This window comes from Pinus tabuliformis, chromosome Q (assembly GCF_031772625.1).
Source record: "Pinus tabuliformis cultivar Carrire ecotype Pingquan chromosome Q, CPIR1, whole genome shotgun sequence".
In the NCBI taxonomy this organism is placed as follows: domain Eukaryota; kingdom Viridiplantae; phylum Streptophyta; class Pinopsida; order Pinales; family Pinaceae; genus Pinus; species Pinus tabuliformis.
The window spans coordinates 46,575,762-46,601,685 of NC_142296.1; the positions used below are offsets into that span (position 1 = coordinate 46,575,762).

Consider the following 25,924-nt stretch of genomic DNA (forward strand, 5'->3'; position numbering starts at 1 on the left):
TTTGTACTGCAACTCAGTTGCCAAGAGAAGCAATTGAAAAACATCCAAAATTACTGAACTTGACTGTGTTCAGCATAGATCATGAATGTTGGAATCTAACTACTACTAGTCTCTGACCCTCTGAATCTTCTGCGCTGCTGCTGACTTTTGCACTGTGCCACCTGCACTGCTGCCAACCTTTCCCTGCATTGATTAGTCTCTAGTCTTAGTCTACTGCATCTGTCTCTCCAAGCAATTTACTGCATCATCTGACACTAAGTCCATCTCGCTACTGTTGAATCTCGGGCTCCCATATCAAGGAATTGATCCAAGAGGTGGACTCCTTAAGGATCTTGCCGACATGTAGTCCTCTCGACTACAACTCAATATCGCCCCATTTCCCTCCTTGAGATCCGTGGGCACTCATGGCAAACTCATCTTTGTCAATCTTTGTTGGAGCAGCCTTAGGATCATGTTTCTCATCCTTAGGATCATGTTTCTCATCCTCATCCTTTTGCTTCAAAGGACAATGGGATGCAAAGTGGCCCATCTCACCACATTTGAAACATTTCACCTCCGAAATGTCCTTCTTCTGCTTCTGCTTTTGCTGTTCCTTTGATGCTAGAGTTGCGTTCTCCTCCGCCTCCTTGGTCTTCGTGCCACTCCCATTGTTGCCATTGAGGTTGACCTTAACTAGGTCCCTCCTTAATTCTTCCCGTTGAAGAGCTGCCCACATCTCCTCCCATGAAGGTAGTCTTTCCCTACCCAATATACTGTGGACAAAGACTTGCCATTCATCCGAGACTCCATTCAGGGCCGTCCTTACCATTGCAGTAGACTAAGGAGTAGACTCACTGCAACAAACTGGTCTTTGGTGCCCTGGATGAAGATAGGAGTTAACCCCTTCTCCCTTCTACATCAATGTCCGCTGCAACTTTTGTTCTAGGTACATCTTCCACTGTTTGGAAGAACCTTCATACAGTGAAGACAAAGCTTCCCACACCTCTCGGGTTGTATCTTTGCCTTGCAAGTGTGAGACCACATGATCTCGAACTCCATCGAGTATGAACCTCTTTGCCTCCCCCTGCTTGGCCTTGTACTTCTTCTTTTGATCATTGTCAGCAGGAACAACCACAACACTCTTGACGTAGGCTTCGAGATTGTATTCCTCTAGAACAGCTAAGATTCTGGTCTTCCATATGACCTAGTTGGAGGCTCCTTCCAACCTGTCCTGATCTCTGAGCCCATGTGATGCCACTTCACCCAAACTGTCGAACTGACTCCTCTAGTCACTGCTTAGCACTGCTGCTTGACAAGTGAGAAATTCAAACTTTTGGCAAGAAAAGTTTTATGAGGAGAAAATTCCCCTTCTATGTGTCTTCGTTGTTTTTTCGATGGATTTTTGCCCCGACAGAAACTGCGCCCTTCAAGCACTGCGCTGAGGCTCTGCGTCACTCCTTCTGCCTCTGCAAACTCACGAGCTGGAAATCGTACCTCTTTGTTGACTCTCTCAGAGAAAGATTTCCTCAGAATCTCTGATTCTCGGAAAGGACTGCGCAATCCCTTCAAGGGGATTCGAATTGCTGCCAAATGCAGCTATTGGCCTCTCTGCTCAGCGCTGGAAATGCTCTTCCTATTTCAAAATCAATGCTCTAATACCATGTGAAAATTCCTAATCCTCAAGGAACCCCTACTGCAGCAAATTTGAATTTACTTCACCTACTTGATTTTAATATACATTATCAAGTTGTTTTATGAATAACACTGAAGCAAATTACTTCTGCAACCTACACTACTTTAAATTTGATTACATGAAATATAAAACTGAGCAAAGAACAAGATACATAGGAGACAATGATTTTTGGACAAAATAGTCCTCCGAAAAACCCAATGCAGTAAAATCGGTGCAACAACTCTGAGGGTTTTCTATTATTAAGTAGTAATTCTGAATACAAATGCTGGATGCCCTCTCGGAAATCCAGTGACAGAGAAAATACAATGGGGGAAAACTGAGTGACTTTTACCTCACTTCACCCAGCAGATTTCGGCTGATTCGACAACAAAATTGGTTAACCCCGGGTATCTCTGCGCCGACCCTGCATCAACTTTACAGGCTCTGCGTCAGCTTTGCACTCTCTCTGCCCACTGTGTCAACCTTCCCGGTTGTTCTGGCAGTTTTGACTTTCTATGTGAGGGCCTAGATTGGTCCAAAGTCAATCCTCTTAGCTGTTGCGCCGCCTCCAGTAGTTTCTCTCTGCCTCTCTGTCAGTGCTCCTGAACTATCCCTGCCCCTTTGCTGCAATTGATCACTCGGTTCGAATTCTCAGCTTCCTAGCCCCATAAATCGAACTCCAGATCAATTAGTTCTCTCCTGTGTGTCCTTTTAAATGAACCCCAAGCCTCCTTATACTTTTCTCGTTGAGACGTCAACGACGAAGATTAAGCCTCTAATCAACGGCTAAGATTAAAACTTGACTTGATCCACCTTCTAGATCATTCTCACCCATATTTTGATTAATACCCATCAACACTTTAATTTTCCTAAGTTTAGACTTAGGAACCCCATTAAAAATATTAATTATTTTAATAAAATACAATCCGGGTGGAATTTCATGAAATGATTTCTAGGTTCTTTAGGACTCGTGCCTTAGCCTGTCCACCAATTTTCATGGCTAGAGCACATCCGATGCTACCAAAAACTAACACTCCCTAAAAGTGGCCCCCAAGGAAAAATTAGAAAATAATAGTTAAAATAATAAAATAAGAGTTATAAATTTTGGAGGGAAAAGAAGAAAAACTACTTTTTTTTTAATTGTATTTTTGGCTTTATCTCTTTATAGGTTTATTCACATTTCAAGTGTAGACAATCGTTGGGTGCGGAATTAAATTCCACATCCAACGAGTACCCATTATGCATACTTTTGAGAAGACACACACTGATAAAACACATTTTTTAATGTGTCTTCAATTTTTATTAGTGTGGATCTTCTCAAAAGTGTGCATAATGGATACTCGTTGGATGTGGAATTTAATTCCATACCCAACGCGTGTCTACACTTGAAATGTGAGTAAATCTACAAGGAGATAAGTCAAAAATACAATTAAAAAAAACAGTTTTTCTTCATTTCCCTCCAAAATATTTACACACATCTCTTTTTAAATTTAAAAGATTTTGATTGGTTTATATATTATGACATGGAAATTATATGAAAATTTCATGGCCACTTTTAGGCTGAAATGTCCTCTAATGAGATCTCCAAAACCCATAAAAGGTTTTGTGAGAAAAGTCTAACGCTCTAATGAACTTAACTAACCATAACTAAAATATTTCATAAGTGTATTAATTAAGAAAAATTGATTTTTCTCTAGAGGCTTCTATTGATAAAGTCAAATTGATCTTAGCCATCGGTTGAGATGAAATTGTGGCCGTTGAGACTCCAACGAGAGATTATAAGAGTAGATTAAAGGGATTGGACAAGACAGTTTATGAGTTGAGCAGTTCAACTACCCAGTGGCAGGTATTTAGCGAGGGAAAGCATAAGAGTGAGGGATTAGTAGATATTTGAGAGTGAGGTCCGGAGGAATTTTCCTCAACATTTTCCAGTATCTTGGAGATAGGGAAGAGGCAAAGGAGGCTAAATACAATAGTGCGAGTTAGCTAATTTACCCAGTGTGAGTTGTTGGAGCCACGTTTCAGTTGCCAATTTCCAGATCAGTGTCCCAAAGGCAGAGCGAGTGGGTTTCAAAGGTAGAGGGAGGCTAGACGACTTGCCTAGAGGTGATTCCAGGGTTGTATGATTTCTCCACAACTACAACTGCGCATTCCAACAAAGAGTGCAATTTCCAGATTAGGAGTGTGAGTGGCTAGGAGAGGCTAAATCAGTTGCAGAGGGAGACAAGGGTGTCTTCTAGATTATTTTGCTAGTAGAAGATTGTTGGAGCTTTGCCAGATTGGAAAGCAGATCATTATACTCTTGAATTGTTGAAGATAATAATAAAACCCTCATCTGCTACACTAGTTTTCCCTTTGGGGTTTTTCTAGGGATATTTTGTCCAAAAATAACTGAGTTAATTTTACTGTGTGTGCGCATTTATTTCTCAATTCCAGTTTCGATTTTCGTAGAGATTTTATTGTGAAGAATGCAATAGTGAATTTATCATTATTTGTCGAATAATAATTTAGAAGACAAATAAATTGCTAACAGTTAGAAGGTAAATATCCAGTCGTTGCATTCAAGGAATATTCACATGGTATTAGAGTAGCAAAGATTGGATCGAAGGCTCTAGAAGCGAGATTTGTGCAGTTCAGAGGGAGATTTGAAGCACAAAATTCCAGATTTGCGCAGACCTAGATAGGAAGTGCAAATTGTAAGAGAGACAACAAATCGATTTCCAGTCTAGGTCGAAGGAAAAGTTCGATTTGTCTTTAGAGCAGTACTAGCAGGTAGTGAGGATTGTCAGAAAGGGTTTTCGGGGAGTAGATCAGTTATTTCACAGAGCATGTCTAGCACAGAGATTTTGCAGCAAGGGTTTTGCAACAACAAATCAGTGCAGGGCAAGGAAGAGAGAAACACACAAAGAATTAATACCCAGGACTTCTCTAGTGTATTTGAGTTTCTTAGATTTTCTAGTATGGTCACAAAGAGATTCAACATTCAGGATGCTACGGATTTGTTTTCCATATTGGAAGATTAATTCGCTCATATAGCTTGCCTCTCTAGCTCAACTTCATAGGGTGTCTGCTATATAGACAGTGGAGCATCAACACAAATAACATGAGTTAGAGACTACTTCTCTAGATATAGGGAGGAGTAGATGGACTAGATCTAGATGGGAAACAAATCTAATTGTACTATAGTCAGGAGAGGTACCATCGAGATTTAGAGGGAGTTAGGAGCAAGCACTAGTATTATAGACATGTTGCATGTGCTAGGATTAGGTATGAATCAAATTTTGGTCTTAGAATTGCAGGGCAAGGGATATGATGTCCACTTAGTAGGGAAGAAGGTGAAGTAGATTTGGGTTCAAAGAAACAAGTTATTTAAGTTGCTGCTTGATTCTCCAAAGGCACTAGTCAACAAGACCAACAACAATGGGAGAGACCTGAATGAACTGTGGCATAGGAGAATGGGTCATCTACACCATGGAGCACTGAGGATGTGTTGAAATTTGGTACCGGAGGACAGGTGGTTCCCTAAGGCTTTGATCTTTGGCCTAGGGAAAAGTGTCCAAAAGAATTTAATTTTTCTCCTAAAGTAACTTTATAATTTTTTATAAAGTTAAATCTAATTTGAAAGTGACTTTAAGTGATAAAGTTACTAAGTCTAATTTTAAAGTGACTTTTATAAAGTCAATGAAAAATTAGAAAGGAAAAGTGACTTTGGAAATAAATGACTAAGTGGGTCTTTATTAAAGTGGGGTGAATTAAAAAATAGAAAGTGAGATTTAAATGAGCATTTAATCTCAGCCATTGATCTAAATCTATTTCAGCCATTGGATTTAGGGATCACCCAAAAGTTATTTAGGGTTGGGTTAAGGGAGGAAAAGGAGGAAAAAGATCATTCATTCTTTCATGAGCAGATTGGGAGAAGGAGAGCAAGAGAGCAAAGGAGATTTCTGGACAAGGAGGAGAAAGAGGCAGCAGTTTGGCACACATACCAAGGCAGCACTTCAGCAAATCCGTACAGCTCAAAGAACAAGCAGAAAAAGGCAGATTTAGTGAGCAAAACAGTGAAAAAAATTGATTTTCAGCACGAATATCGAGGAGGCGATTTTCTGCACGAATTTCGAGGTCTGTCCGTACAAGTCCGTACGACCGTCCGTACAGTCAGTACAGTCCGTACGGTCCGTACAGCTCGTACAACCATTTTCCAGATTGTCTGTTAGCTGAAAAACAGATAAGTTTGCTTGCTGGAAAAATTTCTGTTTTGCTGATTTTTTGCTGAAAATTTTTTCTCTCTGTAAAAGGCATTTTCCAGAAATAAAGAAGAGCTCTCAAACTGGTTTTCCCCAAGAGTTGTAGGGGGTTTTTCCAGGGTCAAGTTGACCAAAAATCACTGAGTTTAAATGTGTTTTAATGGCTGTTTTTAATTGCTGATTTTTATTTCTGCAATTTCCAGCACTCTGAAAAATTTCCAGAATTTGTGTTTTCAGCAATATTTATTTTTTCAGTCTGTTAAATGTATGGCTATGGGAATGGGCATTTAACTACATGGGAGAAATAAGGTGAAACTGAAAACCGGGGTGGGAAACAGAAAATTTCTACAGGATGCTCAAGGAGACAATAGTAGGTCTTCCAAAAATAAGCATGGAACATGATGATGTGTGTAAGGGGTACGTACTTGGGAAATACGCTAAGGCAATGTTCCTTAGAAGCGACAATAGATCAGATGGGGTGTTGCAGCTTGTACATTCAGACATTTCAGATCTAATGTCCAATAGATCTCTGAGAGGGTACGAGTACTTTGTCAACTTCATAATTGACTACTCCAGGAAGAATTGGATCTACATTTTGAAGATCAAGGATTTTGGTCTTCAGTCGGTTCCAAGAATTTAAGTCTCTGGTCGAGAACCTGACAGGGAAAAATATCAAGGTACTTTGCATGGATAACGAAGGAGAGTACACAGACAATGACTTCATTGATTATTGTGCAAAGGAGGGCATCTAGAGATAATGGATAGATCCATACAATCCACATTAGACTGGAGTAGTGGAGTGGAAAAACAGGAGTATTGTTGGGGAAACAGAGACTATGTTATATGATTAGGACTTGCCCAAGTTTCTATGGGTAGAGGTGTGTAGCACAATGCTGTATAGCTAGAACAGGGTTCCTCATAGGGTGTTGGGGAAGACAACACCTGAAGAGGTTTTCTCAGGGAAGAAACTGAAGGTCAGCCACCTCAGAATCTTTGGTAGTATAGCATACTGCCATGTACTAGATGAAAAACACACTAAATTGGATCAGATGCAGAGAAGGGGTACTTCATTGGGTGTAGCAAAACCTCAAAGGCATACATGATCTATATTCTTAGCAGTAGGAGGATTATCGTGAGATGGGACGTGAAGTTCATGGAGGAGAGGGCCTTCAAAAGGTCTTGTGAGATGCCATCAGATTATCAGAGTGAGCCAACAAAAGCTCCATTAGTCCAGCAGTAGGGATGGCTGCAGGGACAGTCATAGGGTTCTAGTACAGTTACTAGTACACGCACTAGTTCAAGTGCATAGGATCCAACGAGTTCGCAACAGACATAGCAGCAGAGGCGGGATGAGGAGCTGGTCCAACAACCACCACTAGCGGTCGAACCAACAAAGAAGTTTGTTAGATGTTGAAGGATGCGTAGGAGTTTATGGGGGGCTCCTAGGATGGGCAAGAGAGAACGCAGACATCCAGATAGGTACCAAGCATTGGTGGCATAGGTTGTTGAACCTTCTCGTTATCAGGATGCTGCACAACATCGTGTGATAGGATGCCATGGTGGAGTATAACTACATCATGACAAACAATGTATGGGAGGTAGTGCCTAGGCCTGTGGATATGTCATTTGTGGGCTCTCCGTGGATCTATAAGATAAAATATGCTGCAGATGGCAGCATGGAGAAGTACAAGGATGTTGATTTCTGGTAGCTTCAGATGTGCTTTAAGCCTCAAAATTTGCGGGAGGCCAGGAGACATGTATTCCAGAATACCCATTAATCATTTTGGGAAATTCCACTAGGAGACAGGCTTATTAAAATAATTAATTATTTGTAATGGATGCCTAAGTCTAAACTTAGGAAATTAAAATAATTAAAGGGTATTAATTAAATTTGGGGTGAAACTTCTAGAATAAGACGAGGATCAACCCAAAATGATCTGAGCCATTCATTAGAATCTAATCTGGGCTATTGATTGATCAACGGGAGGATTATAATTAGAGGCTTGATGGGCATTTGGAAAACACATAGAGTGAGAGATCAAGAGATTGATTTCTCAAAAGAGCAGTGTAGCAGTTTCCGGAGAAGTGATCGAGGTGGTTTCTTGCAGTGAGGGGCAGGGATAGTTTATGGAGGAAGTGTTCCTGTTCCAGAGAGTACAAGGCAGAGAGGGCAGAAAGACATCTAGAGAGTTTGACATTGGGCCACACAGAGCTACGTTGTGGCAACATAGAGCTTTAGAGGGAGTTTGTATTTCTGTTGAGGAACAATCAGGATCTAGTGCCGGAGCCGTGGTGTGAGACCGGGAGGCCAGAGGGCTGAAGTTTCCAATTAGCAAAGGATCGACAGGAGGTGCAGCGTAGTCCCAACAACAGTGACACAGTGACTACGTGGGTGTGATGCAGTACTGCGCAGAGGCTTATCTCTAGCGTAGATCAGTGTCAGATCTTCCAGTGACAAGGTGAGATCATCTCACTACCTTATTGCCTAGTTAGATCTCTATATAAGATTGCCAGTCTGGGCATCTGAAGAATTGTATTAAAAAAACTACTGCTTAATAATACAAACCCTCAGCTGCTGTACTAGTTTTCCCACATTGGGTTTTTCCAGGGACATTTGTTCAAAAACAACAGTGTCACTTGTGTGTGCTATTTCTTTCTTGCAGTTCTTGTTTCCACATATTATTTAAGTTGTGAATGCTGCAGTTGTATTTATTTCGATGTTTACCGTATAATATTGTAAATAACTTGATTCAGTAAGAGAAATATAATTAGTCGCTGTAGTGGTGATTCAGGGATTTTGAATTTTCACATGGTATCAGAGCACAGGTGAAGCAAGAGAGTAGATCGAAAGAGCACAACATTGAAGAGAAGGAGGGAAATCGAAGTGCTACGTAGGCATCAAATCGAATCCAAGAGGGATTACGCAGTCTAGGCCAGGAGGGCAAGATTCTCAGAAAATCTCTCTCTGAGTGAGTTCACAGAGAGGTAAGATTTTCAATTCGTGATTTTTCAGTGGCAGAGGGAGCAGAGCAGTAGCAGATCCAACGTTGAGCAGTCTTCAGGGGAGACGCAGTTTTCTGTATCAGTTGCTGGCGTAGAAAAACGTCAGAAGGAGACACTTTTTGAGGGAATTTCTTCCTCAGAGAATTCCTAGCCAGAGAATTCAATTTCTTAATTGCTAAGCAGAAGTAGAAAGGAGCAGATTTACTAACTCCAACAGTGAGTGCGTAGCTAGCCTAGCATCAACGCAGAGGAGAGAGGAGGCAGTTTGACATTTTAATTGGCAGAGATGGCAGCTAATGGGTTGAGAGATCAAGATCGGTTGGACAAAGCATCCAACTATGTGATCTGGAAGGCTAGGATCTCCTGCCTTCTGGATGAGCATAATCTCAAAGTCTATATCGATAGTGTGGTAGCTGAACCTACAGAAATGGATTCACTCAAGAAGTACAATGCTGAAATGGCGAAGGCCAAGCAGTTGATCCTCGGTAGAGTGAGGGATCATGTTGTATGTCACATTGCTGGCAAAGGGACTGCTAAGGAGATGTGAGATGCCTTGGCTACGTTGTATCAGGGATCTTCCGAGTAGCGGAAGATGTACTTGGAGGAGAAAATGAGATCCACGAGGATGCAGAAAGGGGAATGCATTGATCTGCTCCTATTGAAGCTTCAGGAGGTCCGAAACTTGTTCGCAGCTGTAGGAGCAACGCCTTATCCCACCGAGATGGTGAGGTTGACCCTGAATTTAGTCTCAGAAGAATGGCAAGTGTTTGTCCAGAGTATCCTGGGCAGAGAGAGATTGCCAAATTGGGAAGGGATGTGGGCCGCTCTTCAACAGGAAGAGATGAGGCGCTACTTAGTCAAGTGCAAACTTGATAGCAACAACATCATAGGGGCAACAGGAGTAGCAGAAGAAGAAGAAAGATGTTTCGAAGATCAAATGTTTCCAGTGTGGTGAATTTGGTCACTACGCTACACAGTGTCCTCTCAAGAAGAAGGACAAGGATGATAAACATGATCCACAGGTTGCAACCGCAAAGATCAAGGAGGAGGAGTTTGCCATGATTGCCCAGATACCTCCAGGGGAGAGGTGGGGTGATCTAGTACTATAGTTCGAAAGAACTGCAGATGGGTAGGGTCCATTGAGGAGTCCACCTCATGGATCAATACCTTGCTACAGGAGCCCATATCAAAAGTAGCAGGATGGACCAGTGTCAGTTGGTGCAGAGGAGTGTCAGAGTGACAGTTGCAGTGGCTAGGAGCTCCAGAGACTGAGTAGTGTAGAGCAAAGTTGGCAGCAGTGCAGTTGGCACAGTGCAGAGTCAACAACAATGCAGAGGCTTCAGAGGGTCAGGGCATAGACTAGCAACAGTCATAACTCCAACAACAAATGCGTCATGCTGAACACTTGTTTAGAATTTTGGAAATTTTTTCGTTGCAGAAGGCTCCAACAGCAGTTGGAGCAAAGTTGCGGTGCAGATGCAGTTGGCAGTAACATGCAGAGTCAGTAGCAACACAGATGCAACATTTGCGCAGTAGTTGGTGGGCAGTGATGTCAGACATCAATAACGTAGACGGAGATATTACAGAGTCAGGGTGATGCTTCAATAGGTTGCATTACTAGAGCACATTCCTTGCTAAGAGGGAGTGTTGATTTCTAGTAGCATCAGATGTGCTCGAAGCCTCATAATTTGCAGGGAGGCTAGGACACATGTATTCCAGAATACCCATAAATCGTTTTGGGAAATTCCACCCGGAGACAGTTTTATTAAAATAATTAATTATTTTTAATGGATGCCTAAGTATAAACTTAGGAAGTTAAAAAAATTAAAGGGTATTAATTAAACTGGGGGTGGAACTTCTAGAAGAAAACGAGGATTAAGCCAAAATGATTTGATCCATTGATTAGAATCTAATCTGGGCCGTTGATTGATCAATGAGAGGATTATAAGAAGAGGCTTGATGGGCATTTGGAAAACACATCGAGTGAGAGATCAAGGGATTGATTTCTCAAGAGAGTAGCGTAGTAGTTGCCGGAGAAGTGATCGAGGTGATTCTTGCAGTGAGGGGCAGGGATAGTTTCTGGAGGAAGTTTTCCTGATCCGGAGACTACAAGGCAGAGAGCGCAGAAAGATGTCCAGAGAGGTTGACGTAGGGCCACGCTGTGGTGGCACAAAGCTTCAGAGGGAGTCCATATTTTTGCTGAGGACCAGTTAGAATCTAGTGCCGGAGCCGGGGTGTGAGATCGAGAGGTTAGAGGGCCGAAGTTTCCAGCTAGCAAAAGATTGAGAGGAGGTGAAACGCAGTCCCAACAGTAGTTACTGTAGTGACTGTGTGGGTGTGATGCAGTACTGCACAGTGACAACATAGAGGCTCATCTCTAGCGCAAATTAGTGCCGGATCTTGCAGTGATAGGGTGAGATCATCTCATTACCTTTTTGCCAAGTTAGATCTTTGTATAGAATTACCATTTTGGGCATTTGAAGAATTGTATTCAGAAAACTACTGCTTAATAATACAAACCGTCAGCTGCTGCACCGACTTTCCCACATTGGGTTTTTCCGAGGACATTTGTCCAAAAACAATGGTGTCACTTGTGTGTGCTATTTCTTTCTTGTTTAGTTCTTGTTTCCACATATTATTTATGTTGTGAAGGCTGCAGTTGTATTTATTTCGATGTTTACCGTATAATACTGTAAATAACTTGATTCAATAGGATAAATATAATCAGTTGTTGCAGTAGTGATTCTGGGATTTCGAATTTTCACAAAGGCTAGGTTCGTGGCAAAGGGGTATGTGTAGAAAGAAGGTATAAAATATGAGGAGACCTTCGCCCCAATTGCTAGATATACTTCCTTCCAGTGAGCGATATCTCTATCTGCACAGATGGGATGGCAGATTCACCAGATGGATGTAAAGACAAATTTCTTGAGTGAGGTGATGAGGAGGAGGTATATATAGAATAGCTAGAGGGCCTCAAGACACATGAGAGGGGCACACACGTGTGAAAACTAAAGAGAGCACTATACGAGCTCAAATAGGCTTCCAAGGCATGGTATGGTCGAATTGACAACTACTTGCAGTAGATGGGATTCGTGAAGAGTGATGCAGATCCCAACTTTTAATATCTAATGGTAGAGGGTGAGCCACTCATCCTAGTGTTGTATGTGGATGACCTCTTTTTGACAGGTCATTAGGGCTCTCAGAGAGGATTGTGAGAGTAACCTGGTACCAAAATTTGACATGAAGGATTTGGGACTGATGCATTACTTCCTAGGCCTAGATGTATGGCAGAAGGATGGAGAGATCTTCCTTCGTCAAGGGAGATATACTATAGAGATCCTGAAGAGGTTCACGATGTAGGATTGTAGGCCTATATCCACGCTTATGATTACTAATTGGAGGAAGATAGATGCATTGACGATCGAGGACATTGACACAACCTTGTATAGACAACTTATTGGTTCACTCATGTATCTTGCCAACACCAAGCCAAACATTTGTTTGGTGGTCAACACTCTTAGTCAGTTTATGGTGGGACCTAAGAGGGTAAATTGGACAACAAAGAGACATATATTGAGGTACTTGCGCGACTTAGTCGAGTATGGTTTGAGGTATACTCGAGGTGATGGTGTAAGGTTATGTGTTTATACAAATGTAGACTTTGTAGGCAGTTCAGTGGATCAGAAAAGCACATCAGGGAGTTGCTTCAACATTGGATCAGGGGTTGTATCTTGGTGCAACATGAAGTAGAAGTTCATGTCATTGAGTTCTGCAGACGCAGAATACATGGCAGTTAGCATGGCCACATGCAAATCTATTTGGCTTCGAAAGCTTCGAGTAACTTTGTCTGGTCAGAGGATTGAGGCGACTAATATCTATTGCAATAATCAAAGTTGCATCAGGCTTTAAGGGAATCCAATGATCCATAATAGGTTGAAGCATATCGACATACGATACCACTTCATCAGAGATTGTGTGCAGCATGGATCGGTTTGACTACAACATGTTCCCATAGACCAACAGGTAGCTGATATACCCACGAAGGCCTTAGGGAGGGCCAAGTTCGTCTATTTCAGAGAACAGATGGGTATAGTGGAGAACACCTTCCTCGTTAAGAGGGAGTGTTAGTTTTTGGATATAGTAGCGATGGGCATGGGTTCTAATCTCATATATTGTCTAGGAGGCTAAGGAACATGAGATCTTCAAAACCCAGAAAAGGTTTTGCAAGCAAAGAATTGGAGATGCCTTAATTAGCCATAATTAAAATATTTCCTAACTTAGGAAAAGTAGTTAATTAAAGTGTATTAATTAAGGAAGCTCAATTTTTCTCTAGAGGCTTCTATTGATGAAGTCAAATTGGTCTTAGCCATCGGTTGAGATGAAATCATGGTCGTTGAGACTCCTAGCTAGCTCCACCTTTGCACCATACACTTGGCAGATGTTCCAGGGTCCAGTTGAGGATGTATCTCACTGTAGGAGACAAAGGGAGGGCTTATGTCATCATCTTGGCCGTTATACATGGTTTACAGGAAGTTTGATCAACTTGGAGACCCATGAGGATGTCCTTGTGCCCCCACACCCACTTAGGGAGCACCACAAGGATTTGCTTGGAAAACAAGGGGCAATCCCCTTGTCCACTATGTTTGGAGTCCATTCTCACATCATGACACACTTTAGACTTCATCATGCCTTCTCAATGGCCCAATGACTCATTATATTGATCATTCTGCCCTCCTAAGAGTCTTATTCTTATGTTATTGAGCTATCTTGGTGGGCTTGTCACCAAGGGATGTTATTATTACACATTATATTATTATTTGTGGCCTAATTAGGCCAATTAGGCAAATCAAACTCATTAGAGATTGTATAGATAGATGAGAGGTGATTCATTTTTCTCATCATCACTTGGATTTGGGTTTAGTAGCTACTTGAAGAGTTTCATATTCCCTTTTAGAGGACGAGTTTGGTTTCATGGATGAATTTTGATTCTATCTTCTTGGTCTCGGAGCTTCATTATTAGCATAATTTGATGATTGGATATACTCATTGTACATGTAAGTGATATTTTTCATGTTTATTCTTGTTATTTACTTTGTAACATGAATGTTGCTAGGATTTTTGCTATCTAGGTTTGAAATTTACTGCTATTCGATGTGAAATTGTGGAAATTTTGATCTTTAGAAGCGTTGCATCATTACATGTGCCATGTATGAATGGGTGAATGTTCCTAGAGATTATTTTTGTTGAATACATATTGATAAATGATCAATTATTGCATATCGAAGTGTAAAGCCCTTGGGTAGCTGCTCTCATGCCCTAATTGGCATGCGAAGTTGCCTAAAGGCATCCTTGATTGAGTATAGTCTCTCCAAATCACGAGTTCACCTTGAATCCTGTTGCAAACATTTTGTCATAGTTCCAAGGAAGCAGTTGTGCCACATTTTTCAAAATTCAGAATCATCAGCCAACAACTTATTATGTCATTGTAAACCCATTCTACATTTTTGTAATGTAAATGATGCTAGTACGACTGTTAATTATGTAACAACCTAGGTAAGCCTATGATTTTGGCGACAAATTTCATCCTAAGAGGTTTTTCGTCTCACTGATTATCTGTGTTTTTAAACACGGATGATTGACAAAGTTTTTCCCTCCAACCTCAACCCCAAAGCTAGGTTGGAATTTTTCGTCAAGCTCTTAGGTGAGTCCTAATGCTTTAGTCAAGTTTATTATAAAAGTGATTTGGGTATAATTCAAGTTATTTGGCTAAATTATTTTATTACAGATCACTTGGTCTACTAGATCATATCATGTCATAGAATTAGGTAAATATTATGAGGGTCTATAATGAACGGGTATTCTCCCTTTAATGGTTGAATTTGGGAAATCTTATGTAAATTTTTTTTTAGTTCATGGTTCCACATACTTAGACACCATGGCTAAAATATTTGAGGGTGGAAAAATAATTAATTCTCTCATGAGTCAATCAATTAATTTTTCTGGCGAAAATAAAATTATACCCTTAGCCAGAAAATTAATTAATTTAGAGTCAAAATTAAATTCAAAATTGTTAGAGAAATTAATTTCTCAAAGTGGAAAAATTCGTGGGTTTAAAGAAGTTAATTTTTCGAGGTCCCCTACCAAGGGAATATTGGAAATTTCAAGAAAATTTGGACCCTTGGACGTTGGTGGTTAAGTCAAACTCAAAATTTTGAGAAAATTAGTTTAAAATAATTATTTTTGAACTAATAAAAAATGGTTTTAATGAGAAATTCGAAAATTCCTCCAAAATAATTTTTTTTGGTGGCAGCAATTAAAAGTTGACCAAAGATTTATCAACGGTCGAGATTATTTTAACGGGGATCAAGCCAACTAGCTGTTATTTTTCACTTGAAGGGATTTCTCTATAAATCGAAAGCATTTTTTTTCTATTCATCATCTTGATCTTTGGTCAGATGTAATTTTGTAAACGCTAGTGCGAAGCCACTATTTTACTGGGAACATTTGAATTTCATAATAAAAGACTTTGGGGTACAGTTCATGGGGTCTTTGTCTCATTGATCCATGGTATGTGTTGGGTATGTGCTTTCCTATATTGTGCTTTAATATTAAATGAATTGTTATCTCATTTGTAGATGATAGGAACATTCTATTGGTAGGTTTTGGGTTTATCTTAGGTGATCCGATTCATTGTGTGAGCTAACAATTTTCTCTTGAGAAATATATAGAGTTTGCAAGTTTCCTTGACCCTTGAGCTCCAAGTTCGACTGTGGGCACAGGCTGACCTTGTTTGGACTTCATATATTTTATGTGATTTTCTTACTTCGCTAAGGATGTGGCTAAATATCTATCTTTCGAAATACATCTAGCCATTGTTTAATTTCATAAAAAAATATTCTTCAAAAAATCTTTCAATCATTGTATATTTGTAAATATTTTTTTGTAGAATAAATCTTTGCAAATAAATTTTATTTTTCTAACCCTTGTTGCGCAGTTCGGGTTTTGGGTTTCATTTTTTTATTTTTGTATATATTGGGATTTTTGGGCACTTGTATTTTCATTTGTGTAGGTGATATTCAAAGAAATTTGCTGGATTAAAGCTAGATCTAGGCCCTTGAGGGTAATCAATGTAATGGCTTTCTTACCTGTGAATGTGAAAAATATAAGCCTGTGGATAATTTTTCAGAGAAAAAAACAGGTCTTAAGTCACTGACTAAAATATTCCTGCATATATGCAAGAAACAGCAACATCAGATAACATATATATATATATACAAAATCTGATCTGTGACAAAATTTTCTTCCAGTAGAGAGCGCTTTTAGATTTCTTAATATTTATAGCGTAGTGAAAAATCTGTGATTAATAAGGTTATACATAAGTTGTGCATGTGTCAACCAGCACACAAACTCTGGCATATTTCAATACTAGTTTCAATGATAAATTCCATATCATCTATGGTTCAAACATCATGTTATATTGGGTGCGAAATTGAGATGTTTAGAACTTTAGATATTTTTGTATGTAATCCATTGCATTTGTTCTAGCCTAGTCTCTCCGTTCAAATTTCACACTATTTTTTTTTCCTTTATTTCCTTGAAATATAATGGAATGCCAATTTGGTGGACCTTGAGTTAGCCACTTTGGACCTGAAATTTTTGCCATCCGTCACTTGGATGGTGATATTTCTGTAACAACCTTTTTCTCTGAATGCAAGCTAATTTTCTATTTTTGATGCCAAAGAATATCAAGTTTTAGATGTCAATTATGAATGCCACAAAATGTGATAGTTATACTTTGGAATTGTTCTTGATTGAAAATGTTATGATATAGTGACTTGAATGTTCTTGCTCCAGTTTTGAACTGAGCTATTTTTTTTCTTTTTTACAGACAACTTTATCTGTTATGCCATCCATCAGCAAACCAAAGGATGTCATTGATTCATGTCTGGGAATTCCAAATCAAAGTCTGGACCAAAAATGCTCCTCTTGTGGTGCATCTGATGCTAAGCTTTGTGAGGGTAAGGCCCAAAATTTGAGAATCAAGGAACAGCATGTTTGTAAAATGTTTTTCAATGAATGTCTAGAATAATAGATAGTGCAATGCATTTATCATGGGTACTTTCAAGTTGTATGAAATTCAGCATCTGGTGCTGATGAACTGGATTCCTTTGCAGGACACTTTGGGTGTATCCTCTTACGACGAGTCATCTACAATCCACATTTAATAGCTGATACAGTAGCTATTTTGAATAAGATATGTCCATGTTGCTTAAGCATGAAAAACAATAAGGTTAACTCCTTTGACTCTATTTATTGAATTTTTAGAAGTCCACAGTTAATAAGTGATATGATAACACACAGTTAGCAAGTTGATATGATTAATTACAATCTTCAGGAATATAGAATGGAGATGAGTGAGCTTTTCATTGCAAAACTTAGTGTTAATCATCTCATTGTGATATGATATAATGTTCATTCTCAAAATTTCCTGTTTGTTCATGTAAACAGAGAGAACTAAATATTTTGAAACATCTAGCCTTCTTGAAAGAGGATTGCAAGAAGGGAGGCAAGATGAGAGAGGCCAATGATTCAGAAAATGTGGGAACCACTGAACCAAATTTGCAGATACAGAGAACAGTGACTGATATTGAACATGTACCTGAAGGTGATAAGATAAATGGGGTAAGGTGTCTCCCAACTTCCAAGTGATTATATATTCTTCATGAACAATTAGGGTAGTTAAAGTTTTAGTACTTCTTGTTAATTTTGATTCTTTATTTCTTTTCTTTACATTTGAAAATTGTGATACTTATTTTCATACATATAGAGATAGACAGATGGGAGATCATATTTAATGATATTCTTAGAGAGGGCACTTTTTATGTTCTTTTTAACTTGTAAAAAGAAATTGGCTAGCCACCAAGAGGATAATACACTGTCAAGTTGCCAGTTGTAAATTTTGAAAGTTGTGATACATTCCGTAGACACAAGCACACACATAGATACACACATGCAAACTCACTCAGGTAGATACATAGATAGATATATAAATAGATGGGAGATCATATCTAATGTAATCAACTATCATAATTTTGTTATGGATAGAAAAGGGAACATATCTGTTTAATTGTCAACACTTTTCTATGAGTGAGAGACCCTTTGTTTAGATGGATGGAACTATGAAACTCTGTATTGTTTACAATGGGAACAGTAACCACATAAATGCACTCCTTTCCACTTTAAAGAGACCCTTTAATTAGTGGGGCATGTGCTCTGGGATTCAAATGAAGGACATAATGGTGATAATTGCCCCCAGTTACCACTAGACCATGGCACATTGGATAGTTCAATTGCCAACAATGAACATTAGAACCTTAGATATAATAATATGTTTGTAGAAAAGGTTGGGGCATGGATGGGGTGCATTGTTTGGTTGGCAGTCATCCTTATGTCTGAAACATAATGCTTTATTTCAAGCATAGTTTTAAAACTTGGAACCAGTCTTTGAACTGACCACCTATCAAACCAGGTTTCAAACTGCAATTGATCGACTCACTAGATTTAAAACTCAGAACCAGACTTTGAACTGGGAACCTATCAAACTGTCGTGGAGTGATTCAGAATGAATCATGTTAGGGTCCTATAATATAGGTAATCAAAGTCTATTTATCCAGTTATTTATTTTGAGAATCTGTTGGTAAAGTTTAGCCTATAAATTCACCAGGTATTATAGTCTAAATTATCTTTGTACTAAGGTCTCAAATTGCTCAAGTCATTGAAAATATGTGTGTCAAAAGAGGTCCATTAGTCTTGATTTGAATTGTAAGGTCCCTAAGGGGTCATCAATGAGTTGTCATGAGTGAATGTTGGACAATTGATGGTGGTTGTGCTAGTATTGTGCATGAATGTTGGCACTGATGTCAACCAGACTGGCAAGAATGTGTGTTGTAGTGCATGGCTCAGAAGGATTCCTATGGTAGTTGTAGGCTTCATGTAGAGGATCATCATGGTGGGTGTGATTTCAGTTGTCCAAAGAGCAAATGAGCAGAGAAGTTTGTAGTCATTTTCCAAGCAGAAAAAGCACTCAAAGCCTACATCGGACCATCTCCATTGGAAAATGCTCTGAACAAGCTTTCCAACGATATGTGGAAGTCCAAAAATGGATTCCTGGATCAAAAGATATGGCATGTTGAAGTTTAACGGTTTGAAGCCTTTAAAAGGAAGGAATATCAGAGGTTCGATATATCAGAGATCACATATCCGAGGTCACATATTGGAGGTCTAGGCACATTGAAGATCGGCGCATCGCGATATCGAAACATTGGAGATCGGCGGTCACAACATCAGAGCCTGGAGGAAATCAACACATTAGAGTGTCAGGCATATCGGCGATCGGAGGATCGGAACTTCTGAATGTGAAGACCTTTAAAAAGTTGCAATAAGGATGAAACGCCGATAGTGTTAAAAACTTTTGGGAAGGCCAATAAAGAATTAACAAAGGATTGCATCACGAAACTAGAGGTGGACGGGCCTTTTTCTCTCTCCTCTAGCGGGACATGTGGCAACATATGATTGGTTCCGATAAGCTACATGTGGCGGCATATGATTGGTTTCGATAAGGACACGTGGCAGATTATGGTTGGTTCCGATAAAGCTATAGTGGCATCTGACGTCAGCATGACGTGGAGGTACGACAGGACACATGGCAGGCAGTTTTGTTGTTTTGAGGGAGGTTGGCATATCAGAGATTGAGGATGTCGGCGCTTTGTAACACTTGATACTTGAAAAAGTTCTGATTAGGGGGGATTTGATATTGGGTTGGCACCACGGTTGCAAAGATTCAAAGAACCAAAGGCGCGGAGCTAGGGCCAAACACCAAGAGCTATCGACATATCAAAAGTAGGAATATCGCAGCTCCAAAGTAAATCCTCCGATTGCAAACTTCCCATGAGAGGGGCTTTGATATTGGGCTGGCACATGGTCGAGAGGAGTTTAAAGAACCTCAGGTGCTAAGCACTTAACAGAGGAAAAATAGCCCCTGACAGCGAACAAAACGCCCTAGCACCTCAAGGCTAAGCGATAGGTCACAACCCGCGGTCCTATGGTAAGAAATGCGGGAAAGGCTAAAGCAAAAGGAGCAAGGACAAAATTGGAACTTTGCGTTAAGTTATGTTATAAAGGGCTTTGATATGGCATTAAGTCGATAGTCACTGGCCCGGTCATATAACCAAACAAATGCCAAAGGAGCAAAGGGGCTGAGGAGTATCAGTGAAGCAATAAGGTGGAAACTTCTCTAATAAGACCATACAGAGAGTTGAAGGCGTATGAGTTGGGAGCTGTTTAATCACAGGAAAAGAGGGGTTGGTAGTTTGAATGGACAATCAACAAGTTTTTGCGAAAACAACTTCATCCACTCCAGATTCAAAGGCAGAGGATCAACATTAATGAGCCAATTTCCAGATCTGAAGGCTAAAGATTTTCTCGGCAGTTCCAGATTTCTTACACTTTTCGAGTGATTGTTTTTATTTTTTAGTGTATTGTTCTATTATTTTTTCCAGACATTTAGCCAACAACTTTCCTTTAAAGATTCAACACAATAGTCGAATTTGTACAGAATTCCTATTATTTAGTTTTGTTTTAGAAATATCTACATGTTTTTAGTAGATATTATTTTTGTAATAAGTTTGATTTGAAGTCTGAATTTATTCGGGACAGTCTATAAATATTTTGTAATAAGACTTATTAAGGGTTGGATTATGCTAGAAGAAAAGATGCAAATGGTGATGTCTTCCTCTCTGTAAATCTGTTTCCTTTCAAGTTTCACATGAATGTTTTCATTCCTAAATTGTTACAAGAAGATTAAGGGCCGAATTTATTTTCAGTACTCTGCTCTGGCTTGTTAAACAATATCAATGTTTTCTTTCTAATGTTAAGTATATAATTCATCTTAGTATGCTTTATATTTAATTGATCCTCCTCCTCATTCATCTCATTCATATCACAACATCTCTACAAGATCCAGGAGTTTGCCTACCTCGCCCTGTTTTCTACTCCTTTGTCTATTTAAATTGATTATTGAAAAACCTTATGGCTCCATGCTCAATGGAATTTTCTAGCATCTTTCAACCAAAACTTTGAAAATCACACATTGTCCTTTCATACCTAGCCTAAAATCTGAAGCATAAATCTAAATCATACAAAGAGAGCCCTCTCTGAAGCTTGAAGCGCTAGATCCCAGCTTTGAAAGTGGTTTTTGGCTACCTTTGGGTTTCTTTCCTCAGCCTAGAGAAATTACGGAGTGATAACATTTTAGCGACCATACTGGGGATGAAAGGTTCTATCTTCCCCAGGAAAGATCATCAAGTTTCAGATCTGATTGCTGATGGTGGACAACAATCAGACATATGAAGGCTGAACCATTCACCTAGCGACTGCAATGAAGTTTCAACTTGATCCAAAGACTCCATTGGCAGTAATATCCATAAATCAGGGTTTCACTAGCAATTCTATTGGCTCAAGATGGATCACAAATATACAAGGTATGCTCTTATGCATCACATTTAGATTCGAGGCTTTCCAAATCGCATGCGTGGTGTAGATTGGCAGACTTATTTACCGAGATTCAAAGAGTTGATGTTGCTCTTCATTTAATTAGGTTTCACATGCATGTGCGTAATCTAAATGTTGTTTTTCATGAAGATTGTCTCATGAAAATGTTCATGGTATCCTTGGAGGGAAATGCATAATCATGGTATGAAAGCTTGCCAAATGATTGTTTATATTCTCTTAGAGATTCTCATACAGTATTTATGAGAGATATAAAGAACATCACCCTTCTTTGCTGCTGGTCAAAGATTGTTGCACACATTTTGACAATTTTATTAAGGATTTGGAAAGCTTTTATGAAGATGGTCAATTTATGGATGATGACATTACAGAGGCTATTCATGAGAACCCTTCTAACCATCAGGAAAAAGAAGTAGAAACTAGCTGCCATCATATTCAATAAAATGTCCAACAAATAGTAGCTTTTCTCTTGCCTAAAAATGTAGTAAATCAATAACCTCATGCAAAAAGTTATGATTCATCTTCTGAGTTTGAAGAAAATTTGCAGCAGTCTTGTCAAATGTTAAGTTACCAAGGGAAAGAACAGGATAAACAATCAAAATTTTCATCAACCCTTTTATCTCCTCGGTCTTTATTTCGAGAAGAAACTTATCAAATTATGAGTTCTGAAATTGTATGTATGGAAATTCAAAACAATGAGCTCATTTTAAATGATGATGAAGGTGTTATTCATGAAAGCAGTGAGTTAGATAATGGCAACAATACTCCACAGTTACAAGAGGATAATGAAGAGTAGGTTGTTCTAGACCCTGTGGGTGTAGACCTTTTTGTTATTCAAGATGTGGCTGCCTTAATTGAAGATCTGCCTCCAGGTTCAGATAATGAAGAGTTTGCTGAAGAAGAATAGGTTGTCCTGGATCCTATGGATGTACACATTATTGCTGTGAATAGGGTGGTTGCCTCAATTGAAGAGGGCAAGATTAATGAACTGAGTGCTCCCATTTCTCTAGAACATAGTCCTCTTACTGATCATCAGGTGAAGGTAACCAATTATGTTTTTGAAGATTCTTTTGCTGGCCTCTTGGAACCATTGAAAGAAGAGTTTTGTCATCCCATGGCCAGTTTTTTGCAAGATTTATGGAAGCTTGTACTCTTTACCCATGTTGGTTTTCAGAATCAGTTGAATCTTCAGCTGCCATTCTCTTTCCTCTTCTGTCTGCTCAAGGTAACTGTGAGCATAACTCAGTCAAGTAGCCATTTGCTTAATTTGCTACACTGGAGAGAAGAGATCACCTAGTGTATATACTTTCAGTATGTGTGGACAACCATCATCAACGTTTGAAGCTCGAGGAGAAGTCCCTAAAACTTTGGTGATGTGTTGTCAAATTTCTCATTTCCTTTAAAGTTTTAAGCTTTGTAATCAATTTCATTCAGTTGAGCTTGTCTTTTTGTTTTTGATTCCATTGCCCAAGGGAGAAAGCTAATGATCTATGGTGTTCTTGACACCTCACAAGGAGAATGTCATCCCCATTAGAGCCACTGTTAGGGTCCTATAATATAGGTAATCAAAGTCTGTTTATCCAGTTATTTATTTTGAGAATCCGTTGGTAAAGCTTAGCTTATAAATTCACCAGGTATTATAGTCTAAATTATCTTTGTACTAAGGTCTCAAATTGCTCAAGTCATTGAAAATATGTGTGTCAAAAGAGGTCCATTAGTCTCGATTTGAATTGTAAGGTCAAGGGGTCATTAATGAGTTGTCATGAGTGAATGTTGGACAATTGATGGTGGTTGTGCTAGCATTGTGCATGAATATGTCAACCACTCTGGCAAGAATGTGTGCTGCAGTGCATGGCTCAGAAGGATTCTTGTCGTAGCTGTAGGCTTCATGTAGAGGATCAGCATGGTGGGTGTGATTTTCAGTAGCAAATGAGTAGAGAAGTTTACAGTCATTTTCCAAGCAGCAGAAGGACATAAAGCCTACATTAGACTGTCTCCATTGGAAAGTGCTCTCAACAAGCTTTCCAACGGTATGTGGAAGTCCAAAAATGGACTCCTGGATCAAAAGATATGGCCCGTTGAAGTTTAAGGGTTTGAAGCTTTTGAAAGGAAGGAATATCAGAGGTTCAATATATTGAAGATCACATATTGGAGGCCACATATCGGAGATCGCATATCGGGGGTCCAGGCACATTGCGATATCGACACATCAGAGATCGACAGTCGCAACATCGGAGCCTGGATGAAATCAACACACCTGAGTGTCAGGCATATTGGCGATCGGAGGATCGAAACTTCTGAACGTGAAGACCTTTAAAAGGTTGCTATAAGGATGAAATGCCGATAGTGTTAAAAACCACCAGGAAGGCTGATAAAGAATTAAGAAAGGGTTTCATTGCGAAACCAAAGGTGGATGGCCCTTTACTCTCTCCTCCAGCGGCATAGGTGGTAACATATGATTGGTTCCGATAAACTACACATGGCGGCATATGATTGGTTCTGATAACGACATGTAGCGGCATATGATTGGTTTCGATAAGCTACACGTGGCAGAATATGATTGGTTCTGATAAAGACATGTGGCAGCGTATGATTGGTTTTGATAAATCTATAGTGGCATCTGACGTCAGGATGACGTGGCGATACGGCAGGACATGTGACAAACAGTTTTGGCGTTTTGAGGGGGCCCAAGAGGACAAATCAGGGTGACACGTGTCACCACTCATGAGGTGCCACATGGAATGAAGACGTCATATTGGAGGTTGGCGTATCAGAGGTTGACGATGTCGCGCTTTGTGAGACTTGATACTTGACAAAGTTTCGATTAGGGGGCTCCGATATTGGGCTGGCACCACAGTTGCAAAGACTCAAAGAACCAAAGGCGCGGAGTTGGGGCCAAACACCAAGAGCTATCGACATATCGGACGTAGGAATATCGCAGCTCCAAAGTAAATCCTCCGATTGGAAACTTCTCATGAGAGGGGCTCCGATATTGGGCTGGCACATGGAGAGGAGTTTAAAGAACCTCGGGCGCTAAGCACTTAACAAAGGAAAAATAGCCCTCGGCAGCGAACAAAACGCCCTAGCACCTCAAGGCTAAGTGGTAGGTCACAACCCTCGGTCCTATGGTGAGAAATGCGGGAAGGGCTAAAGCAAAAGGAGCCAGGACAAAATTGGAACTTCACGTTAAGTTACGTTATAAAGGGGCTCTGATATGGCATTAAGCCGATAGTCACTGGCCCGGTTATATAACAAAACAAATGCCAAAGGAGCAAAGCGCAAGGGGCTGAGGAGTATCGGTGAAGCAATAAGGTGGAAACTTCTCCGATAAGACCATACAGAGAGTTGAAGGTGTATGAGTCGGCCAATGTTGAATTGCAGGAAAAGAGGGGTTGGTTGTTTGAATGGACAATCAACAAGTTTTTTCTAAAACAACTTCAACCACTCCTGATTCAAAGGCAGAGGATCAACATTAATGAGCCAATTTTCAGGTTTGAAGGCTAAAGATTTTCCCAGCAGTTATGAATTCTTGCACTTTTCTAGTGATTGTTTTTATTTTTTAGTGTATTGTTCAATTCTTTTTTCCAGACAATCAACAACAACTTTCCTTTAAAGATTGAACAAAACAACTGAATTTGTCCAAAATTCCTATTATTTAGTTCTGTTTTAGAAATATCTACATGTTTTTAGTAGATATTTTGCCCCCCTAAAATTTCATGCCCTAATTTTTTGGCCCTTGAAGGTAATTCGCTAGGGTTAGGGTTCAGGCATAATTCAATTAAGGCTTGGACATCAAGCTGATTTGAAGTCATTTCACCTTGTTGAGCTCTAAAACATCAAAATTTAGCAATTTGCATGGTTGAAATTGCTTCCCTAGTGCTGACGTCATCAACCCTAGGCAATTCTAGGGCTAGAAAAACCCTAATTCTGCACTAAGGCTTCAACTTAGGGTCACTTGAAGGTTTGTGGCTCCTGTTGTTGATTATATCATTACAACAAACCTTTTCTCTCTCCTTGTATGCCTGGTTGTGCTACCTCTGAGTCATACATCAAAACCCTAGGTTACAAGTTCTTTATAGGCTACTTCTAAGGTATGTTATTCCTTGTCTAATGAAATTGAGCCTTGTCCTTAGCTTGAGTATCTTGGGTAAGCCTATTCAATCTCCTTTATAGTTTCTTTTGAGGGTACACTTCTCCTTATTACATAGAATTGAGCCTTGTTCTTAGTTCGAGTACCCTGTTTGAGCCTATTCAATTGTCACCTTTGGACCCTAAACGAAGAATATCCTTTAGGTGATCTAAACTAGGAAGCCTCTTGTGTGGTGAAATTCCACTAAAGAGCAAGAGGTGGATTGTTGAGGCGGTAGTATCATCCACCTCATCATTGTCTCTTGGTTTGGCTCTTATCTTGTGAGGCCTCTAACAAGACTTGCTAATTTTCAGGCAACATATACCATGT

General features: G+C 39.6%; 1 protein-coding gene across 2 annotated transcripts in view; it reads left to right on the plus strand.

Moving 5' to 3' along the window:
- The window catches only part of LOC149218223 (DNA-directed RNA polymerase IV subunit 1-like), a 382,207-nt gene that overhangs the window by 32,026 nt on the left and 324,257 nt on the right, over positions 1-25,924 (plus strand). For both annotated transcript variants that reach the window (XM_089383853.1, XM_089383854.1), the window contains exons 3-5: positions 16,787-16,916; positions 17,073-17,188; positions 17,407-17,580. In XM_089383853.1, the coding sequence (XP_089239979.1) occupies positions 16,787-16,916; positions 17,073-17,188; positions 17,407-17,580 (420 nt within the window). The remainder of the gene's footprint in view (positions 1-16,786; positions 16,917-17,072; positions 17,189-17,406; positions 17,581-25,924) is intronic.